Consider the following 8,735-nt stretch of genomic DNA (forward strand, 5'->3'; position numbering starts at 1 on the left):
TGAGCTCACTTTGTAGCCCAGGGTGGTCTCGAACTCTCAACGATCCTCCTGCCTCATCCTCCCGGAGTGCTGGGATTACAGGCGTGTGCAACCATGCCTGGCTTTCTAATACATTTTTAAGAAAAATTTTAGGTTCTAATATATTTTTAATATACAATGCTGAATAAATATAAAGAAGATATTTAGCAAAGGAGTATTTGTACCTATGTATTTACTGCTGACAGTTAAATAGATTTTTGAAATGGCAAAAAACATCCTTACTTGCTGAAATTGATAGTAACTCAGTGATAATGGGGTTAGGGAATTAAAGACAAGATTTAAGTATTTGTATGAAGTTGGCCCCTGTGCTTTGTTTTCTCTCCCTTCTCCTTAGCACACATCATATTGCTTGTGTATCATTTGTCCATAATAAATGTTGGAAGATATTATAAAATGTATAAAGACCCAACAAATTCATGGTTATTGTTGTATATTTTTTCTTTTTTCTTTTTAATTGTTTTGGTTCTGGGTTAGGATCAAGCCTCAGGCCTCTTGCAGACTAGGCAAGGGCTCTACAACTGACATACACCCCCACCCCGTGGAAATATTTCTATATGACCCATACATTTAGATGTTAGAATTCCTGGAAATAGAATTCTAGGTTGAAAATCCTTTTCTTTTAGGTGTTACTTCATTGTTTCCAAGTTTTCAATGTTATTATTGAAAAGGTTGGTAGTGTTCTGTTTTTCAGCTCTTTTAAGATATTTTGAGGTGAGGTGCAGGGAAGGGAAGGAGAAGTAAAGAACTAAGATATGTTATGTACATATACTGACTCCTCATGATGAACATAATCCTTATGTACTGCTAACATGTACTAAAAAAATATCTTTTAAAAATCTCTTGTCTTTGATGTTACAGAATTTCATCATGATCCAACATCATGAGGTTCTTCTTTTATTTTTGCTGGGTATCTGGTATACCCTTTCAACCTAGATATTCATTGCCCCAAAGTGTGAGAAATATATCTGTTATAATTTTCTCTGCACTAAAATGTTCTTAAAATGTTTTTGTTTTTTTTTTTGTTTTGTTTTGTTTTTTTGTCTTTTTGAGACAGGGTCTCGCTATGCAGTTCAGGCCGAACTTGAGCTCATTTTGTAGCCCAGGCTGGTCTTGAACTTGCAACAATCCTGCCTCAGCCTCCCGAGTGCTGGGATTACAGGCATGCACCACCACGCCGGGCTAGAAAAATATCTTTTAGTCTCTTTTTGGGGGCATATGAGATTGGGTGCCAATGTTATGGAAGAAATGATTGGCTATCAATTTCCTCATCTTCTGGTTGTACCTTAACCTAGTATGCTATTATGCCTGGTTAACTGAGCCTAGAGTTTCTTGTATTTAGTTTCTTCATAGAGGATGAGTTTATAACCACTATGCATGCAATCTTTGATGCAATTCTCTTGTGTTTAGTTCCTCATTTTATTCTTAGCATATGTGGTACCTGATGTTTCTCACTTTTTAGTTTTCTACTTGATGGACTGGTTTCTTGTTACTTGCCACTTTAGTCAGTACTTTCTATGCTTTGTTCAGTCAACTGCCATTGCTCAATCTTTGTTTCTCAACCTAGAATATTATGGCTTCTGGGTTAGAGATGTCAAAGCCAGATTTAGCAGTTTTATTTTTTATTCTTCCTTTGGAATGATTTCCAATAAAAGAGATGAAAATATCTTTATCTTCCTAAAACTAGGTATTTGTTCATGGTTTCCCTATTTTATTTTATTTTTTGGTTTCTTGAGACAAGGTCTTACTATGTAATTCAGGGTGGCCTTGAACTTGCTATGTAGCCTAGAGTGGCCTAGAATTTGGGGTGATCCCCCTACTTCAGCCTTCTGAGTGCCAGGATTACAGTGTGCCACCACACCCACTTTCCTATGATGCTGTGATTTATCTATCTCACTGAATAGTTTGAGCTATTCTGTTATGATTTTGAAACCTTTTGAATTTTTTTTTTTTGTCTTTTTGAGACAGGGTCTCACTATGCAGTTCAGGCTGGCCTTGAGCTCACTTTGTAGCCTCAGCTGGTGTCAAACTTGCAACGATCCTCCTGCCTCAGCCTCCCGAGTGCTGGGATTACAGGCACGCCCAGCTTGACTTTTATATAAAGTCCTAACCACTTTGTGCTATTCAAAAATCTGAAGACATATTCACAGAAAGATAGTTTCTCCTGGCTTTTTAGGTAAGTTGGAGTGACTTTACAGTCTGTTGGTATTTTAGTGCAAGCTGAAGTGGTCTCATTTCTGTGACCTAAAATGCTCTGTTCTTTATATAAACAACAGTACAAGCAGTTGTTCTCTTCTACTCTGAGCGTGATTATCTCTTAGCAGCAGGTATAGTGATTCATTCTCCTGTGCATTTTAAAGGAGACTTTATTATTTGTGGAAGATAAAGTGCAGGGCAAGGAGAGCTCCAGCAATGTGTCAGGTATTACACATTTTGGACTAGCATAACAAGAAGCAATTTCTTCTTCCATTGCAATTTCAAAGCCTGGAAGTAACACCCCACTTATCAAGTTCTGAGAAGTCACATTATTCATAACAGGGACTATGATTCACATGAATGGAACAAAATGGAATTATCAAAAATAGATTCTGTACATCAATCTGTAGCAAAAAATATCTTCTGACTTAGCTATGAATTGGCCATAATCACAGGAAGAACCATTCCATTTAAGCTCTGCTGCCTTCTCCTCCACTTTGACTGAATAACCTTTATTCTTCTTTCACTGCATATCATTATAGGTCAATGTATTGCGAAAACGGGATTTTGCCTTTTGGTCCTAGAGATTAATACCAAGGTCTTATGCATGCTAAACATGGAAAACAGGTTTTAACATGAAGTGTTATACTTTTTTCTTGTGGTTCTTTTGAAGTAAGACTTAAACATATTTTGTGTTAATTGTGTTCATTTAATTGATCACCTTGAGTTATGAAGCATTTTTCATTTTATGCTTTGTATATTGACCAATCGTTATTTTTAGCTGCAATGGTTATAACAACCTGTAGAGTTGGTTAGAAGGGCATCATATTTAATGGAATTTGAATTCCGGCCAGAGCTATTATTTGTTTCAAATACAAATGTTAGATTTCAGTCCTTTTACCTGGACAGTTTTTCTCCTTCTATTGATTTCCTGCCTCTCCAAGAGTAATACATCCTTTTTAGGGAGTAGTAAACAGGAAAAGGCAGCTTCAGTTTGGTAACTACTACTTTATTATATATACACATACAATATGGAGTGTCTAATGTTCGAGGCATTGTGCAGGGCTTTAAGGGGCGTAAACATGAGAATGTCAGTTGCTTTCAATTGTGGCAGTAACAAAGAAATACAAAGACATTTCTATTTTAAAGGCATCATTAAATATAAAGACACTTATTCTTTTACCAAAATGAAATCCAGAGCAAGGCAGTCCAGGGTTGGACAGTAGCTCATGATGTCTTTTATCTCTCTGGTTAGCTATTATCAATGGTTGGCTTTTTTCTTCAGGATTATATATGAATGCTCACAAGAGCTGTATTATCTATAAATACCATATCCTTACATAGTCACATCCAGTGGAGAAAAATAGCAACTTTTCTCCAACTATACATTTTCTTTAAGGAAGAAAATTTATTTCAGCGCCTCTCATACATTTCTTCCACCTCCCACTGCCTCAGATGGAGTCAGTGCCTGGAAAAAGATCTGTGTGTGTGTGTTTTGTGTTGTTGGATAGGCAACTAATAGTGTCTGCCACTAAGAATAAAGTGAAATTGCTGTGTTCCTTCAAGAAGCTTGGTGCCTCTTAAGGCAGAAAAGAAGCTGTAGTTTTATTACAATTTCTGTGTGGTAGATTCCTGGACATACTTATGGGTTGCAAATTAGAGATCCCCTTTAAATTGCTCAAAACTTGTACTCTGAATTTGCAGCTCCTAAGCCCAGCCTGTTCTTTCCCATTATTCCTAGTTTTTGTACAAGATCTGTTCTGGGTATCTTTTTCAAGAATAATGTTTAACTATGAAGTATCAATTTATGTAACATATTTTGGGTAAAGTTCTTTTTCTCCAAAATGCTCTGAACCTTCCTTCTCCTAGCACAAAAATCTCATCCATTTATTTGGCAAATATCTGTTGCATGCTTACTATACAGCAAACACTTAAAGTGTTGGGGATACAAGACTTGAGCTCTAGCTGGATGTGTGGTGCATAAAGATTGACAATTAACAATGACAAATGGTGGGCAAGAATGCTGTACAAGGGGACAACAGGCGAGGCAACTTACACTATTGGGTCTGGGAGCAGAAAGGAACCCCGCTCCCCTTTTTTTCTTTTTTTGGATACAGGGTTTTTTTAGGTTACTAAATTGCCCTGTCTGGCCTCAAACTTGTGATCCTCTTACCTCAGCCTCCCAGAGTGATGGGTTTATAGGCATGCTGATCACTGCACCTGGTGGGAGATCTTCTTAAAACCTTCTGTAGTAGACTATTTATGCCACCCCCTCAAATTCATATATGGAATTTCTAATCCCCAATGTGATGGTACTAGGACTTGGGGCCTTAGGGAAGTGATTAAGTCATGACGGAGGAAGCATCACAAATAGTATTAGCAACTTTATAAAAGAAACCCTGGAAAACTCTCTGTCCTTTTTCTGTCCTATAAGGACACTGTGAGGCAATAGTTGTGTATGAATCAGAAAATGGCCCTCACAAGACATCCAGTCCTGTGGCACCTTGACTGGACGTTCTAGTCTCCAGAGCTGTGAGGAATAAATGTTGTTTAAGACATCAAGTCTCTGGTATTCTGCTGTAGCAGCCCAAACAGACTAAGACAATTTCTTTAAATGACAACTAAAGAGAGTACAATAGGGGAAGGAATGGAAGTGTTCAAGGTAGAGAAGTCTATGTAGGAAATTACGGAGGTGAAAATGGTGGTGAAAGTGCTCTTGAAAATAGCCTCTGTAATTCCTTCTTCTCAGGCATTTGTCCGTTTGCTGAACTTTTAGACCATAAGATCTCTGAAGGCAAAATGTATGACCTACATGGAGCATTGATAAATACAAAGGTAGCTTCAGAGGAGAATGAGGTTGTACATGTGTCAGTGCAAAATGAATGCTTAGCTGGGCATGGTGGTACATACCTGTAGTCCCAGCTACTTGGGATTCTATTGTCTGAGCAGAGAGGATCACCTGAGCCCAGAGGTTTGAGGAAGCCTGGGCAATACAGCAATGACCCAGTCTCCTAAACAGAAAAAAGAAAAAGCTTACATTTTAAAACACTTGAGGCCAGGAGTAGACGATACCATCCTTCCCTTCCAAATAATAGGGAATAGCACCACCTGTTTGGGTGACGCAGAGACCAAAGCAGCAGAGAGGCATTGATTCATAAAGTTCTGGGGGAAGTACAGAGTAATTATAGTTCCAATCCTCTGATGTTACTTTAAAGTCTATTTCAAGAAGCATAATGAAAACCCAGTACCCATCAGAGACAAAATAGCCACTCACTTTTGTTTGCAAGAGCTTTTGAAAAAATAGTTGCTTGGTACTGGCTGCTCTTTGTGTGTCAGGGTTCTGTGTTACTGTTGCGGAGGGCTTATCAAACCTGATGAACTACTTGTAAAATAAAATATTAAAAAAAAAATCAAATGTCCATGTCTTGATTCAGGTTCCTGCTATTTCATTTTAGATCCATGTTCAACTATTTTATTTTTTTTGAGACAGGGTCTCACCATGTAGCTCAGTGTGGCCTTGAACTCACTATGTAGCCCAGGCTGGTCTCAAATTCACAGTGATCCTCCTGCCTCAGCCTCTTGAGTGCTGGGATTACCACCATGCCCAGCTAGATCCATGTTCTAAACCTTCTGCCACTTGGCTGAGAGGATCTAGAAGGGAGTAAATTTTTATAAAGAAGAAAGTCTTAGAATATATTCTTTTGGGGGGGTAGTATCTGGAATCGAACTCAGGACCTCACACTTGCGAGGTAGGTAGTATGCCACTGAGCTAAACCCCTAGCTAAACCCCTATAATCTTTTTTTTTTGTCTTTTTGAGACAGGGTCTCACTGTCTCAGTTCAGGTTGGCCTTGAGCTCACTTTTATAGTTATATTCTTGTTAGGCCAGAGTAAGTGATAAATTTAAGAATTTCAATTCCTCTCCTTAATTTATTCTAGGTCAACTTTTCATCCTTGGGCTTGAGAAGGCACTTGTTTGAGCCTGTCATTTCCACAGCTAAGTAAATAGTAACTCCCAAATAATGAGAAAAGATATATAAATCTGTTTTGTGAATAAGATATTGTAAGATGCTATGTGTTTTGTGAATGAAAAGATCCATTTATACAAATGTAAGAACTCATTTTTTATGAACTTGGGAAGCATTTTTTGATATCCATTTTTCGAAGGGTCTTCTTCAAGGGCAGAGTTTTGTTTTTTGGCTCTTACCTGAGAGAACAGTGAAGTGTGGCTAAAGTTACATGGACCCCAAATTCTGTAACTCGATGGTTCTTTTTTATTTTTGGTACTGGTCATTGAACGCAGAAGTTTCTAAAAAAAATCATTTTTTTATCATAAGATAGGGTAATGGAGGTCGCTAATTTGCCCAGGTTGGGCTTTAATTTGTGATCCTCCTGCCTCAACCTTCCAGTGTTGGGATTACAGATGTGTACCACCATGTTTAATGGTTCTTTACCTTTGACCTTTTATTAACAGAATACTTTTTTGAATACTTTTAGATTTACAGAAAGATTAAGCAAGAGTTCTCACTTATTCCCCCTCCGTTTCCTCTATTATCTTACATTTATTTATTACAATTAATGAATGACTATTGATACTATGTTCCTAACTAAAGGTCACACTTTATTCTGAGTTTGTTTTTGTCTAGTGACCTTTTTGTTTGGGGATCCTATTCAACTGAAAACTTACATTTAATTGTTCTGTTAGTTGTCACGTTAGTTAACACGTCATTTTAGCTGTCCACACTATACTTAGTTGTCATGTCTCCTTAGATTCTTCTTGGTTGTGTCAGTCACTTTCATTTTTTGTATTACAAACCAGACCGAAAATATGATTAAAGATCAGCGAGGGGGCGCACGCCCGTAATCCCAGCACTCAGGCTGAGGCAGGAGGATTGCCGTGAGTTGGAGGCCAGCCAGGGTTACATAAGCAAGTTTAAGTCCAGCCTGCACTATATAGCACGACTTGTCTCAAAAAATAAATAAATATATAAAAAATATTAAAGCTAAGGATCCACTCCACAGAAACATGTGAATTTAGGTCTAATTTAAGGGGGACCCACCCACAGCCAAAGTGCTTCCTATGTAGGCCTCAGCTTCATCATCTGTGAAATGAAGGGTTTAGTTTACGCGAAGTCTCAACCCATTCCTGGCGAAGTAAACGGTGGGCATCATCTGGCATTATCACCATCTGAGGAAGAAGGGCTGCAAAGGGAGGACGAAGTTAAGTTATTCCAGAGCAACTGATGAGCTTATCAATAAAGAGGCTGCAGCCGTGCAAGTGAGAAAAACAGGGTTCCACTCTGTAGACTTTGCAAGTCATTTCCTCCCTCTGGGCCTCAGTTTCCTCATCTACGAAACGAGGAAGGCCTTGCTTCTGGTAACTATGAAACTCCTGGGAGGAGCAGAAGAGATTGTGTCTGGCAAGATACCATGTGAGGAATTAAGACGGAGAAAGTAGGTGAAGGGCGGGTCTCAGGAATGCGAGGCAGGGCTGAGGACTTGGGAAAGAGGTACCTATTATAAGGCTACACAACGCCACCCGTGCACCGCAGGAGTCCTTCCCCCTCGGTTCCAGCTCCGCCTCCTCCTTACTTTCCTTCCTCTCCTCTTCCCTCCCCTCAGAGTGCGACGCGCCACACTTCGCATGGCGGCCACCGTACGCCGCTTCCCACAGCTTAAAGGGCGCGCGCGCTCTCCTTCGTCGTCGCTTCACTCCTGCCCTCTCCCTCTTAGGACTGGTTGATCGTGTAAGTGACGTAACGCCCTATTTTCCTACCCCTCAGTTTTCTGTGACCCGGCTCCACCTCCTCTCTACTTCTGCAGCCTCAAGCCGAAACCTAACATGCTGGGGTTCCGGCTGCGCCAAGGCGCCGGCTAAGTTGGGTAGACCAAAAGGCCCCGGCGAGGGCGCGCACGCACATACGCACGCACGCCGGCGGCCGGCCAGGAGGCAGGCTCGAGCCCGGCTCGCCCCGCGCCGCGCCAGAGCTCGCGCACTCAGCAGGTTGGGCTGCGGCGGCTGAGGGAGCCGAGGCGCTGCGTGCTAAGGTCCCAGACGCGTCTGCGTCTGCGGCTCCGCCACCCTCGCTCCTCTTTCCTCAGTCTCGGTGTCGGGTGCTGAGGAAGGCAACGGCGCCAGGCTTGGGGACCCCGAGCACACCCTCGGTTGCCTGCGACACCGCCCTCCTTTCCTGCCCATCCGCGGGCCTCGCTCGGTGCTAGGCGACTCTGCGGGGGGCGGCGGCGGCGGCGGCGGCTGCCTGTCTGTGGAGTCCTGCTGCCCTCCTGCCTCGCTCCTCCGTCCGTCCTGCAGGGGCCCGGAAAGCTCGGCGCCCTCCCTTCCTCTTGTCCTCCTCGTCCGCCGGTGGGAGCAGCGTCGGTCCGGCAGGGCTCTGGGCTGAGGCGGCGGCAGCTCCTCCGGCTCCATCATGTCCGCGGGCGGAGACTTCGGGAATCCGCTGAGGAAATTTAAACTGGTGTTCCTGGGGGAGCAGAGCGGTGAGT

At 41.8% G+C, this 8,735-nt stretch overlaps 1 protein-coding gene and 1 long non-coding RNA gene across 3 annotated transcripts in view; one reads left to right on the top strand and one right to left on the bottom strand.

Annotated features, from left to right (window-relative positions):
* Positions 1-3,220: 3,220 nt before the first annotated feature.
* On the bottom strand, positions 3,221-8,004 carry LOC102013074. Its single transcript, XR_260179.2, has 2 exons — positions 7,746-8,004; positions 3,221-5,243 (listed from the first exon to the last, which is right to left on the bottom strand). It is a non-coding gene; the product is annotated as an uncharacterized LOC102013074 (long non-coding RNA).
* A 195-nt stretch (positions 8,005-8,199) lies between these two features.
* Rab6a (RAB6A, member RAS oncogene family) overlaps positions 8,200-8,735 on the top strand; it is a 48,657-nt gene continuing 48,121 nt past the window's right edge. Inside the window, exon 1 of one of the 2 annotated variants that reach the window (XM_005379940.2) lies at positions 8,200-8,729. In XM_005379940.2, the coding sequence (XP_005379997.1) occupies positions 8,660-8,729 (70 nt within the window). In that variant the 5' untranslated portion in view covers positions 8,200-8,659. The remainder of the gene's footprint in view (positions 8,730-8,735) is intronic. The other variant, XM_005379939.2, reaches the window with a different exon arrangement.

The sequence above is a fragment of the Chinchilla lanigera genome, unplaced genomic scaffold (assembly GCF_000276665.1).
Source record: "Chinchilla lanigera isolate Chin_1 unplaced genomic scaffold, ChiLan1.0 scaffold00013, whole genome shotgun sequence".
NCBI classification, from domain to species: domain Eukaryota; kingdom Metazoa; phylum Chordata; class Mammalia; order Rodentia; family Chinchillidae; genus Chinchilla; species Chinchilla lanigera.